At 43.5% G+C, this 21,666-nt stretch overlaps 1 protein-coding gene and 1 non-coding gene across 2 annotated transcripts in view; one reads left to right on the top strand and one right to left on the bottom strand.

Moving 5' to 3' along the window:
• Positions 1–21,666, bottom strand: part of ADAMTS12 (ADAM metallopeptidase with thrombospondin type 1 motif 12) — a 402,846-nt gene that overhangs the window by 36,824 nt on the left and 344,356 nt on the right. Inside the window, exons 19-20 of the mRNA XM_027980135.3 lie at positions 11,535–12,671; positions 1,140–1,292 (exon numbers count right to left, since the gene is read on the bottom strand). Of these exons, the coding sequence (XP_027835936.2) occupies positions 1,140–1,292; positions 11,535–12,671 (1,290 nt within the window). The remainder of the gene's footprint in view (positions 1–1,139; positions 1,293–11,534; positions 12,672–21,666) is intronic.
• On the top strand, positions 18,509–18,582 carry TRNAT-UGU (transfer RNA threonine (anticodon UGU)). The gene has a single exon. It is a non-coding gene; the product is annotated as a tRNA-Thr (tRNA).

Genomic DNA, 21,666 nt, shown 5'->3' with positions numbered 1-21,666 from the left:
CTGTATGAGAACAGAAGAAAGGCAGGTTGGCAGGAACCAAAGAAATGTGTGGTGATTTTCTCAGGGAGCAGCCATACTTTCTCTCTCTTGCCAAAGCTCAGAGCCTTTCTTTGGGAAAGGGGGCCTATTGCAGATTAATGACAGAGCCTGCTCCTGTCTGTCAGGTAAGCCTGCCAGGAGAACCAGAAATGGCCAGTGAGACACCTCATGGTCCTGCTTGTCTGGAGACCTGAGTTTTCCACCAGATGAGGATGCTAACAGATGCCAGCCTCCCCAAACTTCTGGGCAGCTCTTTCTCCTTCTGAGTTAAGGCCATCAAGGGAAATTGGCTCCTCAGAGAGAAGACAGGTGCCTACAAGGTGTCTTGGTGTGAGGGGGTATGGGGGGGGTGTGCTTGGCAACAGAGGATGTATGCACAGCTCACACCTCTGCACCCCTCCTGCCAAGTGGCTCTGAATCCCACCCCAACCAGTGTCTCTATGACCTGGGTGCATCTGTATCCTCCAAGGGCTGGCTCAGCCCCATCACAGTGACAGGCAGTCTGGGCCTGATTGCTGCCCAGAAAAACCAAGGCCAACCAATCCTAAGACCTGACAAAGCCTTTCACCAGGGCCTATACAGTCAGCACAGAGAAATGAGTAACCACTCTAGGTTAGCAAGGACAGGAACATCGCACTTCAAAGAGATCAATATAGGAAAGATGCTTTTAAAGACCAAGCTTTGATGTTTCAGCTTTCTTTTCATTTGGAGTTTGTGAGCAGCTGCTGAACCATGATTTAATTATACATGTGCTCATGTATCATTATTAATTATAATGTTCAGTTTAGGCAATTTAGAAATAGTGTTGCAGGCTGGACAAGCAAATTAAATTACACAAATTTAACTTCTTTCTTTCTCAGTTTATCTGGTAAGGGAGGACAAGCGGATAAAAACACGTGGGCTAATGAAAACTCCGTGCTTGCTCTAAGGCTACTGTGTGGCTGAAAGTAGGCTTATGACACCTGTGGGTCACTCATCTGCCAGTTTATCACAGAAAGGGGAAGAAGGGAGGCAGGAAGGGAAGCAGGAAAGCTCCTATAGCAAATGGTGTAAGTCCCTCCGCCTCCGCCCCCCAAAACACGGCTGAGCTGATCAATTACCTTGCTCCAGTTTCCCACTTTCCAGCCAGCGCAGGGACGGAGGTGGCACCTCTTGGCCGGGTCTGGCCTCTGCAGGGCGGCACAGTCGGAATCCACCTGGGTGCTGCACTGCACGCTCCGCCAGTAGGTCCCCAGCCCGCATGTGGTGGAGCACTGCCCGGGGAGGAGGGAGAGATGACAGAGGCTCAGGGCTGCTTCCTCACGTACACCCCACCCCACCCCACCCCACCCTGGAGGCAGGGGGTGCTCCATCTTGGCTACTCACTAAACCTGCCTGCAGAGCTTCAGAAACTTACCAGCGCTGGGGCTCCAGCCCCAAACAATCTGAATGGCTGAGGGTAGGGCTCAGGCAGGAGTAGTTAAAAAAACAAACCCCAGGTGATTCTAATAAGCAGCCAGGGTTGAGAATCCCTGATTTCTATGTGAGAGGAAAACCCAGTGCAAATGGAAATTTGCTTCCCTTTAAAAAGTATCCTGGCCGAAAGGTCTATGGAATGACTATGAGCTACAGGCACACTGCTGCATTTCATCAACGCTGTTCATGGGAAGGGAAGAGTAGAAACTAGCCTAGGTCAACAGTTTTTTCAACTGGCTCATTTATGGAGGTAAATAGGCTTCCCTGGTGGCTCAATGGTAAAGAATCAGCCTGGCAATGCAGGAGAGGTGGCTTCGATCCCTGGATCAGGAAAGTCCCTTGAAGAAGGAAATGGCAACTCACTCCAGTGTTCCTACTAGAAAATCCTGTGGATGGAGGAGTCTACAGGCGGACTACAGTCCATGAGGTCACAAAGAGTCAGACACAACTGAGCAACTGAGCACTGTATTATGTGTGTATATATACTAGTGAGCCACCAGGGAAGTACATTTATCTCCATAAATGAGCCAGTTGAAAAAACTGTTGACCTAGGCTATTTTCCACTCTTCTCTTTCCATGAACAGCATTGATGAAATGCAGCAGCATGCCTGTAGCTTGTAGTCATTCCACAGACCTGTGTGTGTGTGTGTGGGTGTGTATATACATAATACATATATACACATAATTCATATATATACATAGTACATATATACACATATACATAATACATATATATATATAATATGAAAGTGATAGTCACTCAGTCATGTCTGACACTTTGTGACCCCATGGACTGAATTCTCCAGGCCAGAATACTGGAGTGGGTAGCCTTTCCCTTCTCCAGGGGATCTTCCCAACCCAGGGATTGAATCCAGTTCTCCCACATTGCAGGAGGATTCTTTAGGAGAGCTGAGCCACCAGGGAAACCCAAGAATACTGGAATGAGCAGCCTATCCCTTCTCCAGGGTATCTTCCCGAGCCAGGAATGAAACTGGGGTCTCCTACATGGCAGACAGATTCTTAACCAGCTGAGCTACCAGGGAAGCCCATATGTATAATATATATTAGAGATAATAACAGCTGAAGTGCATAGACTCATTGCACTAGTGGCCCCACTGTTCACACCCGTGCTATTTGCAATGGACTTCACAGCTCCTCTCATCAAATGATAGAATGTATTTCCCCAGTTGTTGAATCAGGACTGTTATTTCACTTTTCTTTTGCCAAGAAATTGCAGTGGATGATGCTGTGCAAGTTCTTAAGAAATCTTGCTTGTTCCAGTTCTCTGTCTTGGACCCTTGTCTCTGCCATGAAAATAAAACTGGCTAACCTACTGAAGGATGAGAGATCATGTGAAATTAAGCTGGGTGACCCAGCTGAGGCCATCCCAGACCAGCCAGGCTTCAGCCAACCCTTCACCAGATGCATGACAAGCCAAGCTGAGATCAGCTAAGCTCAGCCTGGGTCAGAAGACATGTTCAGCAACCCACAGACTCATGGACAAAAACGAACGTTTACTGAGGTTTTATGGTTGGTTGTTGTATAGCACTATTGTAATACACATTGGATACAACTACACAACAGGTACTTTTCCTATATTTTCTCTAACCTTGGAGACTCAGGATACAATTAGAATTCTGCAGTTGACTAATTGTGTGATCTTTGGTGGTTTCCTAACTTCTCTAGCAAGTAAAACTGGTGATAACACTAGGACCTCATTTATTAAGTTGCTGTGAGAACAGTAGAGTTAATCCACACACAAAGTGAGGGCTTTACAAATGCTGCCTATAAACAGCAGTGTAGCTGAAGCTCCAGTACTTTGGTCACCTGATGTGCAGAGCCGACTCTTTAGAGAAGACTCTGATGCTAGGAAAGATTTAAGGCAGGAGGAGAATGGGACGACAGAGGATGAGATGGTTGGATGACATCACCAACTCAATGGACATGCGTTTGAGCAAGCTCCGGGAGATAGTGAAGGACAGGGAAGCCTGGCATGCTGCAGCCCATGGGTAGCAAAGAGTCGGACACAGCTGAGCGACGGAATAACAACAACAACACACACAGCACATAACAACACACATAGCACACCTGCCAAGTCAGTGTTATGAGTCCCGCTTTCCAGATTTCTGGGGCCCAGAGAGCTTAGCAGTCATGCTTGAGGTCACACAGACACTACAATGTTAATTTTACACCATGGCAAGGAGAAAAACAGTGTTTGTTACAAACCCAGGACAGGAGCTAGTGAGACCAAATTTCCAGGTTAGTGATGACCCTGGTACATCTCAAGTGATGTCTGTAGCTCTTTGTGCCATATTTACGTGGTAAATAAACATGTATCTCTGGGGCTCTGAGTCTGGTCCTGTAGGGTTCAGATGTGAGCAGACATTTGTTTAATTCCTTTTTGACAATTTCTATTTAGGCAGCAAACGAGTCCAAAGACAAAGATGACAGGAGGACATTCACAGAATGCAGTAAGCAAAAGGGGATTCCACTGATCATCTCTTATGTCGGTTTAAAATTGGGAGTGGGCTGCAGAGAACAGAAGATCCCAAGGAGGGAGAGGAATAGCTTCTCTTTGTCCTGGGAACCTTCTCCCTCGTTACAGCCAGTGACCCTGTGATAACTGATTTACCAGGTCAAGGAGCAGGTATTGGGGTGTTCAGAACTGGAACTGCCGTGCAGGGCTATATCAGAATCAAGTGAAAACTGCTGTGAAAGGCTGTGGAAAATTATAGTCACTTCCATTTACACGACTGCACAGCATACAACTCACTGACTGGCCCAGGGCATCTGACTGAATGAAGAGGCCGTGAGATGAGAAGTGATCTTCTGTTGCAATGAGATCCACACCCATGCATGCTGTGAAGCTCCTGAGTTTTCTGTCTTGTAATATATCTCAAAGCAAATACTTACTGAGCACTTCCTATATGCCTGACACTCTTCTACACAGTTATTCCTCTTATTTCATAATAATCGCATGAATCAGGCATTGTCATCCTCATTTTAAAAATGAGGAAATGAGTGTGGAGAGAACATACAGAGAAATTGATGGAGCTAATACTCAAACCCAGAATGTCTGCTTTCAAGTTTTATGTCTATACACAATATGAACTTGGTTTTGGTGGCTTAGATGGTAAAGAATCTGCCTGCAGTGCAGGAGCCCTGGGCTTGATCCCTGGGTCAAGAAGATCCCCTGGAGAAGGGATTGGCTACCCATTCCAGTATTCTTGCCTGGAGAATCCCATGGACAGAGGAGCCTGGTGGGTTATAGTCCATGGGTTCACAAAGAATCAGACATACACATTTAATATTTGAAATCACAAGTAGTTAGAGGAATATGCGGTGAACAGCCCTTCAGCACAGGACAGAAAGTGGGAGGACAAGGTGAGAGAGATTTCTGATCGAATGCTAAGGAACTTTAGAACTTACTTCCAATATTAAACAGCAAGAAAGTCTTTACGGAAGAAGCAGCTCAAAGCTTGATACTGAAGAACAGGTAGGATTTATTAATAAAAGAAGGAGAAGGAAATTTCAGGCAGAGAAAACCATGGAAACAAAGGCACTGAGCTGAGATGAGCAGAAGGTTTAGTGGAAACAGAGCAGTTGAGATTTGCTAGGCTTAGGTGGGTGAAGGCATAGGACATAGTATGTTGAAAGCTGAATCATTCAAGGATGTAAAGGCTGTTGGATATTAGAGTGGACTTTATATGATCTGATATGCAATGAAGAGACATTAGCAATTTATGATTAGGTGTTTGGAATGATTAGGAAATTCCTTTCGGAAGAGTAATATGGCAATACATTGCTTGTGATGATATGTGGAAAGCATTGGGGAGAGGAGAGATAGTAAGTACCCAGACCAGCAAGGGCAAGGGTCCTAACAAGAGTAGTGACCGAGCGTCCACCATTCTCGACCACTATGGCTCTATCGGCATTTTGGATTTCCCACAACGTCACAGGACCCTTGTGATCTGTGGCTCCTAGACTCTGAATGCTGGCATCAGCCCCTCCGCCAGCACAGTAATAAACAAAGCATCCCTGCTTTTTTTTTTTTAATATGCCACCCAGCAGCAGACTGGAAAACATGGGGCCTAAATGAGCAGGAAATACAGAGACGACAGACACGATGTTTTTATTTCCTGTTCATTGAGGCCTCCCCAGTGGCTTAGTGGTAAAGAAACTGCCTGCAATGCAGGAGACGTGGGTTCAATCCCTGGGTTGGGAAGATCCCCTGGAGAAGGAAATGGCAACCCACTCTAGTATTCTTTTTTTTTAATTAATTAATTTTAATTGGAGACTAATTACTTTACAATATTGTGGTGGTTTTCACCATACATCGACATGAATCAGCCACGGGTATACAGATGTCCCCCGATCCTGAACCCCCTTCCCACCTCCCTCCCCACCCCATCCCTCTGGGTTGTCCCAGAGCACCAGGTTTGAGTGCCCTGCTTCATGCATCAGACTTGCACTGGTCATTTCTTTAACATATGGTAATATACATATTTCAATGCTATTCTCTCATATCATCCCACCCTCTCCTTCCACGGAGTCGAAGTCTGTTTTTTACATCTGTGTCTCTTTTGCTGTCTTGCATATAGGGTCATCATTACCATCTTTCTAAATTCCATATATATGTGTTAATATATACTGTACTGGTGTTTCTCTTTCTGACTTACTTCACTCTGTATAATAGGCTCCAGTTTCGTCCACCTTATTAGAACTGACTCAAACGCAGTCTTTTTTTCATATATATAGCTGAGTAATATTCCATTGTATATATGTACCACAACTTCCTTATCCATTCTCTGGCGATGGACAGCTAGGTTGCTTCCATGTCCTAGCTACTGTAAACAGTGCTGCAATGAACATCCCACTCCAGTATTCTTGCCTGGAGACTCCCATGACAGAGGAGCCTGGTGGGCTACAGTCCATGGGGTGGCAAAAGAGTTGTACATGACTGAGCAACTAAACAAGTAAACAGGAAATAAAGAGAAGATGACAGACATGATGAGAGGACCCAAAAAACTGTGACGGTTTTTCTAGTAGGACAGGGAAGCCTGATATCAGTGGTTATCCTGGGCTTCCTAAGGTGTAGTGGCTGAGTGGCCAATGAGACCGTTCTAGGGAGGGACAATCCTGAAGAAACAACTTCAGAGATGGGTAGAATAAAAAATCAGGGGACAGTGGAAATTCACAACCCAAAGTTTTCATTCTGAATCCTGATCCTCTCAGACAGTTCTGTGTATTAAACGTTTTGTCTCAAAAGACGCTTAAAGGGTGCAGGCACCAAGCCCAGTCATGTAGGGGACTCCTGCCAAATGTCGACTTCTAGTCTCATATTACCCTTGTAGCTTTAAAAATCTCTGCTGCTGCTGCTGCTGCTAAGTCACTTCAGTCGTGTCTGACTCTGTAAGACCCCATAGAAGGCATCCCACAAGGCTCCCCTATCCCTGGGATTCTCCATGCAAGAATACTGGAGTGGGTTGCCATTTCCTTCTCCAATGCGTGAAAGTGAAAAGTGAAAGTGAAGTCACTCAGTCACGTCCAACTCCTAGCTACCCCATGGACTGCAGCCCACCAGGCTCCTCTGTCCATGGGATTTTCCAGGCAAGAGTACTGGAGTGGGGTGCCATTGGCTTCTTCGAAAAACCTCTGCAGTCTGGGCCAACTCCCTTTTTCCAGCCAAACTGCCTAGATTAATAGTTCCCAACAGCTCCACCATGGTTGCCAAATACTGGGTGAGCTAGGATGTACTCAATAAGGCAGTTTATTTCTGTCAAAGTCAAAGGATGACGGGAGATAGAATTAATTCTTTGTATCATGATTGCCTATAGTCAGAATGTTTCAATTAACCTTTGGGCTTAAACAGTCATTGGAGTTGATAGGTACTTCCATTTAGGTTTACTCTGTTTGAATATAATGACTTCTCACTAGATCAATTAACACTTGTCAGTTAATTAACATATATTAAATATCCTCAGGACAAAAGCATTAAAACACATTTACATAAGAGGATGGGAAAGGAAACTAATTTCTAGGTCATTCAAAGCTACTTTTTAATGAAACTTTTGTAATGTATTATTCTGTGGACTGAGAAGAGCTGTCCATCTTTATTAACACTCCTAATGTGAGGACTGTTTCATCTGAAAGGGTCTCTCCTTTAGGCTGTACTTTAGTGTCTCCTTCCATTTCAATATTATAAGTGTTCCCCCAAAAGTCACCAGTGACTTGCTCATTGTAAGATCCACTAGGTCCACTGTCAGTTCTCACGTTGCTTGATGTCTATGGCACTACACCTCTTGATCTGAGTCTTAATTACTAGACTGTTCCTTACCAGTCTTTCACATGTGACCTCTTTGTCAGCCAGCTTCTTAAAATGTTGGTTTTTTTCCCCCGAGTCCCATCCTTAGGCCACTCCTGTTTGCAGCCTACAGGTTGTACTTGGATGACCTCTCTCACTTCCAAGGTTTGACCTTCTCCCTATTGGTCATGGCTACCAAATGCCATCTCCAGTTTTCACCACTCTCGAGAACCTCAGATAAATATACACAAATATCTGCTGGTTATCCTTTGGATAGCCCAGAGGTCCTGCCAACTAAACTCAATCTATAACTGGACTCATCATCCTTTCTTCGTCTCTGTTGAAACTCACTCTTTCTGTACATTGTATGATATCTCAGTTAATGGGAGCACCACCCATTGGCTACCCAAGATTTCAGTGGAATAGTCATGCAGACTCCTCCACACCTCTCTTCTCCTCACATTCCACATCCAATTATTCAAAGTCCTACTGATTTTAAGTTCCCCACGCCTCCTGAATTTATCTTTCCCCCTTCATCCCAAGAATTCTTGGCATAGTTCTCATTCCTCATCTAGACTACTGCAGTATCCTCCCAACATGTCATATCTTTCATCCTCACTGCTTCTGGAACGGGCTACCTAAAACACACAGTGGGCCATGTCTTTCAGTGGCAGAGACTGCTAGATCCTCACTGCAGTCCTTTTTCCTCATCCTCCTGGGCACTCAACTAGGTTATGTTTTCTATCCATTTTGCACTTTGCTTGGGTCAAATGACTGAGTTCTAGACAGTGGAACATGGGCAAAAGTGAAAAAGGCCACCTTCTAGGTTTGGCCCATAAAATCTCCTGCAGGAGAGCCTCTGTGCCCTTTTCCTTCCTGACTGTGACTAGGATGGTGACCCCAGGGCCAATTTGAAGATGGGAGGATGGGAGAGCCATTGTCAGACTGGAGTCTCAAAGAACTGTTACATGGGTCAGAGCCTCATTCTCTACTGCTACCATTGCAGACACGGAATTACCATGTATTATTATGTGCGTGAGAAATCAACTTCCGTTTTGGTGAACTGTAACTTGTTTGGCTCTATTTGTTAACAACAGCCTACCTCTCACGTGTGCATCTGTGTGTGACTTCTAAGTACACACACCGATTGTGCATATGCCATTATGTACAATATGTCATTCATACTTTATTCTGATATTGATACCATATGCATGCCTTTCATCTAGTCGTTCACCCCTTGTCTGTCCTACTTCATATTTTTCTCAAGACCCACGGTGTCTTTAACAGAAGGTGCTTTCAGACTTCATCTCCATTGACTAACAAAATCCTAAAAATTAACAGGTAGCCTCCGTTTCCATAACTTGTTCTCTTTGTTGTTGAATTTAGACCAGACTGTTTTGTTGGATAGAGGACAATGAGCCTATTTAAGTTCTTTAGGGGTGACCCATGTTTTTGAAAGGAAAAATACCTTTTGAGGGTACTATGTGAAATGATATCATTCATAAAACCTACACAGTGCATTTTTATTTCAAATATCTAGGCTGGCTGAATCCACTTCAGTGACGATTTGCTCCTGCGAACTCAAAAATAACCACAGGCCCTCAATGTTATTTGAAAGCACCTTCTTATGAACCATGTGATTTTCTCATCTGTCTACCCAGGGTTACCACATAACTGGCATTATTTTTATGGATCATATGATCAAAGAACAAATATAACAGAAGGTAGAGAGAGTGGTGAGGTTTCTGATTGTAAAGCAATGGATCATAGGCTATGAAGTCTGTCTGCTTAGGTTCAGATCTCTGCCGGGTGTGTGTGTGTGGGTGTGTGTGGGTGTGTGTGTGTGATTCTGGCTAGTTTTCACCTTTCAGCTCTTCCTCATCTCAACAATGGGAGCCATATTACCAATCTCCTTGCGCAGTGCAGAGAATTAGCATAAAGTTATTCTATAAAGCATGGCACACACTTCATACATATTCACTGTCAACGTCCCCCTCATCATTAAGAGCCCAGTTAGACTTTGCTAACATTGGGAAAGACCCTGATGCTGGGAAAGATTGGGGGAGGAGGAGAAGGGGATGACAGAGGATGAGATGGCTGGATGGCATCACCAACTCAATGGACATGAGTTTGAGTAAACTCCAGGAGTTGCTGATGGACAGGGAGGCCTGGCGTGCTGTGATTCATGGGGTCGCAAAGAGTCGGACACCACTGAGCGACTGAACTGAACTGAATGGAAAGAAATCTGACCAAAATGTCAGGGATCTGAGACTCATTCCTCTCCTTTTCTGAACAAATTGGATTACTCTAAGCCTGGAAATCTTTTTTGTCCTCCTGAAACTGGATTTTTTACTTGCAAAAGGAGATAATAAGATGATGCTGCATTGACAGAAAATGTAATGAACATGATATCACTTTAGAAATCAAAATAGATCAATGTGAGAGCATAGTTTGAATGCAAATTAAAAAATTTGAAAGGTTGCATATACCTACTCTTTGACAGTATAGTCAATTTTGGGACCAGTGATGCTGACTAATTCATACAACAGAATTTAAACTTGTCAGCTGCTGCTAAAATTCACTAGAGAGCCTGCAGATTAGAGTGGAAAGATTTAGAAGGCTCATCTTCCAATTGACAAGTCTATAGACAAGTCACTTAACTGTTAAAAATCTTAGTTTCTGTAATTGTAAATTGGTATAAATGGATTGCTTACCTGCTCCCCAGGACTATGAAAAGGAGAAAATAGGAGACTACATATGAAAGTGGTTTGGAAATTAACATGCTTTGTAAATTAAATGTATTGTTATTTTTACATTAGCTGCTAATACTTCTTCTTAGCTAGGGAGATGAGTCATAAAAATTGCTGAATGATTTGAACATGTGATTATTTTGCCACAAAGTTCTCTTTTGAGTTGTCAATTTATTTTTAGCAAGTTCAAATACTGTACATTCAAAATGCAAATGGGTGAAAAATGATTGTGATGCTTCAAAGGATGTAATTAGTTCTAGAAATGGAGAAACAAATATCTAGCCAAATTCCTGAAGCCTGAAAACAAGAACCACTGTTTTGCCATCATGTTTATTTTCTTCTTACTCTATCTATGAGTCAAAAATAGTTTTTTGCAAAAGAATTTTTTTTAATACAAGCAAACACTGAGTCCGAAAAAAAAAAAAAAAGAAAGAAAGAAAGAAAGAAATCGTTAATAAAGTAAGCATAGAATTCTTTTAAAGAAGTTTGCTTTAGATTTCTATTCCAATTGTGACTACTTGATAGTTTTAAACCAGATTCTCAACATTGGCTTTCTGAATGAAATGGGAACTCAGGTCCTCCCATAAGTTTCTTTGAATCCTATGGATTCTCTGGTCCTTCATCATAGGATGTTTACAGTTTGTAGCTGGAAGTGACATTGGAGAAAAGAGGTGATTTGTACTAGCTTCACTGTTCTGTAGATCAAAAGCAGGTTCAGAGAGGCAGACTGAATTCTCTACTGTCACACAGCTAGCTGACTCAGGTCTCCTGATTCAGTTCTAGGTTCTCCTCACTCTATCTCACTATATTTGTTCTCTTTCCCTGGACTTTTTTTTTTTTTTTTTGGAGTTAGATGAAGAGGGAGATGAGGGCATGGATCTGATTGCTTCATTTTTTTCAAGTCCATTTGGAAATCTGCACAGAAATGCAGCACCTCTAGCTAATTCCATATAGAATCAGGCCTGGGTAAGAAACAGAACTCTTACCTCACTCCAGTTTCCAACAATCCAGTAGGCAGGGCTGTGTCCCATTGAGAGCTGCTTATAATCCGAGGCATTCAGCAAAAATCCCTCAGCCATCAGACTTGTTGCATCTTCCTTGGTCAGGACTGGTCCAGAACTCTGTGTTATATTCATGTTGCTTGGAAGTTCTGAGGGGTGAGGGTTTACTGGCTTTTTGGAGTATGATGGCTGGTGGTCCAGAGGGAGTGGAGTATTAGCTGGCTTTTCAGTGACCGTCCCTTCAGCTCTGGATGCTCCATTTTTTAGAGTAATGGGCCTTTGGCTGGGTACCAGTCCTTCTGATACTGTGCTAAAGGGTGGCCATAGAGATGTCCCCCCAAGATAAGGTGTTGGTGGAGGTCCAAGTGGTATTTCAATACTTCTTTCCCCCGTAGCATCATTTCCAGGTACTCTGATCTTGGTCCATGTCACAGAATTGTTCTCATTTTTTTTCTCAGATGATTCACTGCCTTCCCCTGAGCCACTGTGAATCTCCATTTCTGGCTCTTTGGTCAAGGGACTATAAAACGAAGTCACCTGCCAAGTCACAGCATTGCTGGAAGTTGACAAGTCAGAACCACTCGTTGTCGTGATGACAAGGTCTCCCTCTGAGGTAGGACCAGTGTTGGGATTGGAAACATTCTCTTCATTTGGCTGGATGCTCAAAGACCAGGAAGTGAGAATGGGCTGGGAAGTACTTCCAGTGGAAATGACATTATGGGTGTCCAGTTCAGTTTGGATTGAACTATTCTGCCCCTGCTTCCCATCAAGGTCTCCTCCTTTGGAGGCTATGGTAGGATCAGGGATGTTAATTGTTGGAGTGCTTGTGCTCAGAGGCCCAGGCACTGTGGGTGTAGTCAGTACCCCGGGACTGGGTGTAGTCAGCATCCTAGGACTGGGTGTAGTTGGAGGGACAGGCTTCAAGGGGTCAGGTGTCAGTAGATTTTTCCCACTGAAAATCGTGCCTCTGTTGGGCTTCAGGATTCTCCGGCTAGACGGGCACTGCTGGAGGCCACAGAGAGCTCTGCTGTTGGGTTTCCTTGTCATGTCACAGGGCTCATCGTGGTTCTTGGCACACGTGACACTGCGAATCCGTACTCCACCACCACAGGAGACAGAGCACTGGGAAAGAGAGATGGCTGTTAGTCCAGTGGGAAAGACATGTTGGTTCTCATGCTGATTTATAGCAAATCGGGACAGGCCCAGTAGAAACGGAACTGTGCGGCTAAAATCATTTCCTATCTTTGTATTTGGCTTCTGTGCAATTTCAGCTTCCCATAGAAATATGTATATCTTGGGGAGACCAGCTGGGGCTCAGGACTAACAATCTACCCTTCACAAACTGAAAAGGCAAAACATGACATGGGAAAACTCAAGTCTTTCTGGGCCAGAACTATTGGATAGTGGATCCGCAAAGAGCGCAATGATTTAAACAATCACCTGATTTTTCAAAAGAGATAGGAATATTATTTTCCCTAAGGTTTCAGTGCTATTAAAGTGTTTATGTATTTTCTAGAATCTATTAATTTAATGATAATGAGCCTGTCCCTTTATATTCATATAAGTGACACAGCCTCACTCAGGTATCCTAAGCTCCATTTTCTTGCTTGTTGTCAGATGGACTCAGATTAAAAGCTAGACAGTCTGTGTATGCATAACACGTATATGACGCCAGGACCTTTTATGAAATTTAAAGGTGGGAAGTTAATCAAAGGTGGGGAGATACCCTGTCCAAAGAGATAGGGGAGTCCTGGAGTGTGGTGTCGATATATGGATGTTGTGGCAGGCGCCTCTCCATAGTGGTCCTTCTAGGACATGCAAAGCACGTATGGCTAGACTTGCCTTTGAGGGAATCCTAACAGGACAGTCACTTCTCAGGATTCGTGGTAAAGATCTCTTTGCAACCCTATGGACCACAGGTCACCAGGTTCTTCTGTCCATGGGGTTCCCTAGGCAGAAATACTGGAGTGGGTTGCCATGCCCTCCTCCAGGGGGATCTTCCCGACCCAGGGGTCGAATCTGCATCTCTTGCGTCTCCTGCATTGGCTGGTGGGCTCTTCACCACTAGCACCACCTGGGAAGCCCAAACCATGCAGAGTACATAGTTGTGATCAACACATAACACTAGATTTCTTGATATTTTATTTTTAAATCACATTTTTACCCAACTGCTCCATTTTGAGCTTTCTTTTCCAATGATAGGTTAAAGTATCTACTGAATAGTTGGTTCTTGAACGTGGACTGTCCAGGAGTTTGTGTTGGCTGGTTCGCATTTGTCTGTCTTACCTCTCTGACCCTAACATAGGTTTCTAGAAGATGGGGACTACATAATGTTTCCTGGATTTCAAAGGGCTTCACAGCCATTATTCTGTGTGATACCCTGTGAATATCAGCCCTGTGAGATCTATACAGCTGTGAGATTTACAAGACTGGAATTATTATTCCATCTCTTACAAGAGAGGAAGCTGACACTCAGGAACCCGCTTGAAAGGTTTCAAGTCAGTGGAAGAGTAAAAATTGGATTAATTCCATGCCTCTCCCAATCCACAGGGGGGGAAAAAAAAAACAAACCTAGCACAGCATGGTGGACAAGCAATTTGTCTTCTGAATTCACTTATTGACTTGATCAAACTTTTGATTTTTGAAAAGTTACCCAAAGGCAGAAACTGTCTTTTATTCATAAGTGAACTCCAGGATATTTCTTGGGATGAAATGATCACTTACTACATATTTATTAAGTGACTATTCTACCTGGAAAATAATCAGGAATGGGAATATTCTTCTCCCTGGGAGCTTATGCATTTTTCAGTTTGAGTTTCTTGCCTTCTCAGATCCTACTTTCAAGTTCCTCTGTATTGGAAAATAAATTTCTCCTTAATTTTGATCCAATCCAGCATAATCACTCACTGATATATGATAATTCTCTTGAAATCAGCATTTTTGAAAAGCAGGAGATGCGTGTGAGTGCAGAAGATTGTGTTGCTCAGGGAATGTTTAACTGCAGAGTTGGGTCAACCAATAAAGCTGTAGTGCTTCCCAGGTGGCGCTAGTGGTAAAGGACCCACCTGCCAATCCAGGAGACATAAGAGATGCGGGTTCAGTCCCTGGGTTGGGAAGATCCCCTGGAGGAGGGCATGGCAACCCACTCCAGTATCCTTGCCGGGGAAATCCTAGGGACAGAGAGTCTGGGGGGCTACAGTCCATGGAGTTGTACAGAATCAGACACAACTGAAGCTGTGAGATTAAGATGTCAACAAACACTTAAACAACCAGCTCGAAGACTGAACTTCCAAGTTTGTTTTGATATAATAGTATTAATCTTTGGACTTCCCTGGTAGCTCAGATGGTAAAGAATCTGCCTACAATGCAGGAAACCTGGGTTTGATCCCTGAGTCAGGAAGATCCTCTGGAGAAGGGAATGGCAACCCACTCCAGTATTCTTGCCTGGGAAATTCCATGGACATTGGAGCCTGGTGGGCTACAGTTCATGGAGTCGCAAAAAGTCAGCCATGACTGAGCAACTAACACTTTCATGCTTGGGAGAACAGTGCTTCATAGACCAAGAAATGCACACTTATTTCCAACTAAATGGAGACTACCAATAAAGCTCTTAAAACCCTGCAGTGAGGAAATGGTCTCTTCTAGCATCTTCTATGACTCACTTCATTTTAAAGCCTGGAAAGGGCAGGCTGTGGGTGTTTATTTTTCTGGCTCGCTATAGTGTTTCTGCTTTTCTTGTGTATGAAGAGACTTTATGCTGCATTTATTTGAGTCATCTTGAGTCACTTCACCACTTGCTACATTCTGATCTGAACTCTCAGGGTTTTCAAATCTCCACTTTGTAAAAAACTGTATCAATCTAAGTAAATAATCCTCTGTGTATGCCTGAACATATTTCCATGCTGGCTGCCTCAGACAGGCTCCAATTTGAGAACTGATTCGTAAATTAGGACCCTGATAACCCTAACACCAAGCAGGTGTACCCTGCCTTGCATTTTCTTTCCAAGAAATGTCTGAGTAGACATATCTAAAAGTAGGAAACTCTGATTTTGTTTTCTTCTCTGTTTGTAACTTTTTTTGGTTTATTTTGATTTGAAACATCTCTAATACCCACAGACTTTACTCTACAACTTTACAAGCATTTTTAAAAATCCAGAAGTTTATGCATGTATGCCTGCCACCCCATGATGAACTATGAAATTAAAAAGTTATAAAACCTGTAAGAAATAGCACCTGATATTCCATTATAAACTCCAGGCATGATGTAGGGACTAAGCTCAGCTTCCTTATCTAGAAACTGAAAGTAATGATAACCTTTCAAGACTGAGGATATATTATATAAGACAACGATCTTAACATAGTGCATAATATATAGGACACAAGTGGGAATTGGAAGGTATTATTATCACTGTTATAATAATGATGCTGATAATAATGATAGTAATAACAACAAAGGGCATGGGGGTCCCCACTTTCTACTATCCTTCTGAAGTACAGCATGACACACAGGCCTATCTTGCAGGATGCTGTAAAGTGAGCAGCTGAATAAGTAATGTGGTTGCAGGCACCAGTCTAGAAGATACCATGGAGACACATATTCCCATTGGTTTCTTGCTTTTGGATTTTATTTTATTTTTTTTTTGGATTTGGGTTTCCTAGGGCTAATAGATATGTTTTTATTTCTAATTTTACAAATTATAAGTATTAAATAATCTTATTCACTATGAATTTGTTCAGCTTAAAAGAATAAAGCAGGACTAAATAATTGCTATCTAGATGGTTATTTAATTAAAACACATTAGATCTTGGTCTTTCAAAACAGAAGATTATTCTAGAACAGAAACACTAAAGTCGCAGCCCAAGAGGTACCTGTGGCCCACTGGCATGTATTCATTGGTCTGGTCACCCTCACAAGAAACAAGCAAATAACAAAATACAATTATCGAATTAGCAGGCAACATTTAAAAGTGAGAAGATTCCATATTAAAACTCCAGGTTTTTTAGCTTCTCTTGAAAAAGCAGATAATCTGTAACTATGGGCCCCATTCCCAACTGGCAACTCAAAAACTTCATGAACAGATACCAACAGATACCGGGTCTGGGGGAGTTTACACGTTTCTTTACCTGCCATTCAAACCCATCCACTCTCCTCACCCAGCAGACATGGCATCTTTCAAATAATCGATGCTCGCCATTCCTTCGCACTGGGGCATAGTGCGTCCAGTGAGACAGTCAGCGTGAACTGTCTACTGCGTATACTGAGCCTCAAAACTCAGGTGCCTTTGCTCACAGTCACAGCAGAACAAATGGCACTGTTTTGCATTCAGCCCACACACTTCCCAGTACATCTTCCAACTGTGTTTATCTCCTTAGGAGCTGTCAAGCCCTTCAGATGAGATAAATGCAGGACACAGCGCCACACTTGGAACTCATCTCAATTGCTACTTTCAGGATCCTCAAAACCAGTTTCTGTGATGATTACCTTACGCCCTTGCCTTATAATTTTGAACTCTGTACCAGGCAAACAGTTTGTTAATCTGTGAATGTCCTCCCTGCGAGTTATCTTGCCCTCACTTGCCATCACTCAGAGATTAAGGCCTCTGGGGGGAGCCCGCTGAGAAAGAAGTCTGCTGCTAAATTAGTCAACTCTACCCACCAGAGGGGCACTGTGGGGGAGGGGCCCCGCAATTGACTCAAGAGCTGTCATGCTAAGAGAGAGTTTATTCAAAAACACAGCTGGGGTTTATTAGAGAGGCTGGGTTAAAGGGATGAGTAGGGAAACAGCCAATACATAGTCTCAGGAAGTGATAAATAAATGAATGGTTGTCAATCATGTCCAACTCTGTGACCCCATGCACTGCAGCATGTAAGGCTTCCCTGTCCTTCACTACCTCCTGGAGTTTGTTCAAACTCATGTCCACTGAGTTGGGGATGCCATCCAACCATCTTATCCTCTGTCATCCCCTTCTCCTCCTGCCCTCATTCTTTCCCAGCATCAAAATCTTTTCCAATGAGTCAGCTGTTCCCATCAGGTGGCCAAAGTATTGGAGCTTCAGCTTCACCATTAGTCCTTCCAATCTCATACTAAAATCATTTTGAAAGTAAGTGACCTATCACAGATTGAACTGTGTCCCCTCCAAAAGACAGAGTCTTAACTCCTGGTCCCCCGCTTCCCTTGTGCCTCAGAATGTGGTCTTATCTGGAGATGCTGTCTTTACAGAGGAAATTAAGGTAAATCGAGGTCACTAGGGTGGCCCTAATCCAGTATGACCACTGTCTTCCTGAAAAGGGTAAATCTGGATGCAGAGACGCACATATAGAGACAGCACCACGTGAAGATGAAAGCGGAGGTGATGGTGAGGCATCCATAAACCAAGAGACACCAAAGAATGTGAGCAAAGCATCAGAGGTCAGGAGAGAAGCATGGAAAAACTTGTCTCACAGCCCTCCTGTGTGCATGCATGCAAAGTTGCTTCAGTCAGGTCTGACTCTGAGACCCCACGGACTGTAGCCCGCCAGGCTCCTCTGTCCATGGGATTTTCCAGGAAAGAACACTGGAGTGGGTTGCTGTGCCCTCCTGCACGGGATCTTCCTGACCCAGGGATTGAACACAGTCCCCTGCATTGGCAGGTGGGTTCTTTACCACTAGAGCCACTTGGGAATCCTCAGGAGGGATCAACTCTGCGGATATCTTACTCCTAGACTTCCAGTTATTGTGAATGAAACATGCTGCCCATCATGGCAGTAAAGAAAGGATGCTGTGGTTGTCAAACCCAGCCAGCCCTGAGGGGACTCAAGAAGGGGAAGAGCAGGGCCCTGACCCAGATAGCTAAGGTGTACATCAGAGGCATGATTTCAGAGAGCCCAGGCTCTTGCATCTTCTCATACATAGAAAAGTGCTAAATTCATTAACTTGAGATATCCGGTTTTCTTTAATTAATGATGATCTTTAGATATGAGGCCCTATAGCTCAGGGGTTAGAGCAACTGGTCTTGTAAACCAGGGGTCGTGAGTTCATATCTCGCTGGGGCCTGCTGAGTTCCAACTACCTGGTCTTTGTCGCAAAAACCTCAGTGTCAATCCCAAGCTTCCAATTCACCCCTGCCCCGCCTCTCCCCCTTAACGACCACAAGTTTGTTTTCTACATCTGTGACTCTTTTCCCTTTTGTGCAACACTGTAAGTCAACTATGCACGCTAGGTCACTTCAGTCTAGCTCTTTGCGACCCTATGGACAGTGGTTCACCACGAGATTCTCCAGGCAAGAATACTGGAGTGAGTTGCCATGCCCTCCTCCAGGGGATCTTCCTCACCCAGGGACTGAGCCCGCATCTCTTATGTCTCCTGTGTTGGCAGGCGGGTGCTTCACCACAGGCACCACCGGAGAAACCCCTATACTCTGGCCCCTCCCTTACCTCTTTGGTACAGTCCCTCAGAGCTATCTGAGAGGTTGCATCTCAGGCTTAATGCCTCCCTTTTGTCCACCAAATAAAACATAACTCTTGACTTGGAGGCTGTGCATTTTTTCAGTCAACATTACAAAACTGGTGAGACAGTACATTTCTATACTTTAAGGTGCTCAGTTTGTGGTCCTTTGTTAAGGCAGCCTGAGCAAGCAAATATACAGCACTGTGGAGAATCAGTATGACCCCCAACTGGTTTTCTTCAAGTAGCTGTTTCAGACAAGGGTGCTCACATGTGTTCTCTGGGAATCCTGGCAAAGCATGGGCTGCTGGCCTCTGGGAAGAACTGAGATGCTGGCACTTGCAGAGGTGACATGCCAAAAGAGCAGGTGGTCAAGGCTAAAGCATCAGGTGTCCAGTCTCGCATGACTGTCCGGGACCTTGAATGAAACTGGGGAATACTGAGAGGAATTGACTCAGCTGTGTCTTCTCACCTTCTGTGCTGTCTCCCTGCAGTTTTCAGGAACTCCTGTGGCTCTTCATGTGAGTTTTGCATGCCTGTTTTCATTTAGCAACAGATAAGCCATGGGCACTTGCTGCACTGCCTTCTGTTTGAAGAGCCAGGAGAGCTTGATCATGAAACATTTAGTCTATCTGGTCACACGTGGAAACCAAAACCCGTGTGAACAGCTTTGCACTTAATAGATTCTCAGGGGCTGGCCTAATTAATTGCATTCTTTTGTTTGTTTGTGTGCTTTGGTCAGGCACAAAGAAAGTAGATTAAAGATCTCTACAGACCCAGAGCATGTCTGCTTCTGAGGCTCTACCCTAAGGCCCATCCAATATATTAAAAACCATCTCTAGTCTCAAGTGACATATAATCTTTTTCTGTAAAAACAATTTGAAAAGCTGTTTATTCTTTTGCTTTTGAAAACATTTGGTGAGGACCACTCATTTAATTTATGAGTGGCTCTGATTTCTCTGTGATCATTACACATAGTCTGGAATTCCAGCAAAGTGAGAAAAGCCAGTCTACAAATTGTTTCCTAAACAGACTACATTTTTTTATGAACACTGAGAGCTGTCATGTTGTTACATTTTGCAGATGTTTGAGAGCTGTATGCCAGAGTTCAGAGTAAAAGCTCTGTTGCCAGCAGTCAAATCCTGGCTCCGTTGCTTAAAGGCTGTGTGACTTTGGACATACTTCTAAATATCTCTATGCCTCTCTTTCTTTACCAGTGAAATGGGGCTAATTAGGCCATTGTGTGCTCAGTCGTGTTTGACCCTTTGCGACCCTATGGGCTGTAGCTCATCAGGCTCCTCTGTCCATGGGATTTTCTAGGCAAGAATACTGGAGTGGGTGGCCATTTCGTCCTCTAGGAGATCTTCCTGACCCAGGGCTCAAACCTGCATCTCCTGGGTCTCCTGTATTGGTAGGTGGATTCTTTACCACTGAGCCACCTGGTAAGCCTGGTAATACCTACAAAGGTATTTAATATACATACTAAATGCTTGATAATCATTTGTTTTTAATATGTAATTAAATATTGATTTCTGATTTTGCAGTGTCCTTTGCTTTATTGGAGCAACACAGTAGTTTTGTTTTTCAGATTTTAAACACTTTTGTGGGTCCATGAAAACCTTGCAGCACTAAGCCATGTGCCCCTGCATAAAAGGGCTCTGAGCTCAGAGAGGGAGTTAGATGAAGATGCAGGGCCCAACACACGTTCCCCCCTACAGTGTGGAAGGATTCCCTTTTCTCCAACCCTCTCCAGCATTTATTATTTGTAGACTTTTTGATGGTGGCTATTCTGGCCTGTGTGAGGTGATACGTTATTATAGTTTTGATCTGCATTTCTCTAATAATTAGTGATGTTGAACATTTTTTCATATCTATATGTCTTCTTTGGAGAAATGTCTATTTAGATATTCTGCCTACTTTTAAAAACTGGATTGTTTGATTGTTTTTGCTATAAGAACTACCATATGACCCAGCAACCCCATTCCTTGGCATATACCCAGAGAAAGCCGTAATTCAAAAAGATATATGCACCCCAGTGTTCACTGTGGCACTATTTACAATAGCCAGGACATGGAAGCCAGGACATATTCATTAACAGAGGAATGGGAAAAGAAGTTAGTGGACATATATGCAGTGGAATATCATAAAAAAGAATGAGGGAATGCCATTTGCAGCAACATGGATGGATGCAGAGATTGTCATACTGAGTGAAGTAAGTCAGAGGAAGACAAATATTACATATTGCTTATATATGCTATCTTAAAAACTGGGTACAAATAAACTTACAAAACAGAAATAGAGTCACAGATGTAGAAGGCAAACATGGTTGCCAGGGGCAAGGGTTGAGAGGGGTAAATTGGGACACTGGGCTTGATATATAAACACTGCTGTGTATGTGCGGGTGTGTGTGCTTAGTCATGTCTGACTCTGCAACCTATGGATTGTAGCCCACCAAGCTCCTCTGTCCATGGGCTTTTCCAGACAAGAATACCGGAGTGCATTGCTATAGCACTGAGAACTCTACTCAGTACTCTGTAATGGCCTATTTGAAAAAAGAATCTTAAAAAGAGTTGCGATATATATTTGTACAACTGATTCACTTTGCCATACAGGAGACACTAGCACAACACTGTAAATCAACTATACTCCAATAATTGTTTTTTTTTTTTTAAAAGAAAATGCAAGGGCCATAGA

Source organism: Ovis aries, chromosome 16, assembly GCF_016772045.2.
Source record: "Ovis aries strain OAR_USU_Benz2616 breed Rambouillet chromosome 16, ARS-UI_Ramb_v3.0, whole genome shotgun sequence".
NCBI lineage: Eukaryota > Metazoa > Chordata > Mammalia > Artiodactyla > Bovidae > Ovis > Ovis aries.
The sequence above is the reverse complement of the archived record's forward strand: the minus strand, read 5'-3'. Positions and strand labels throughout refer to the sequence as shown.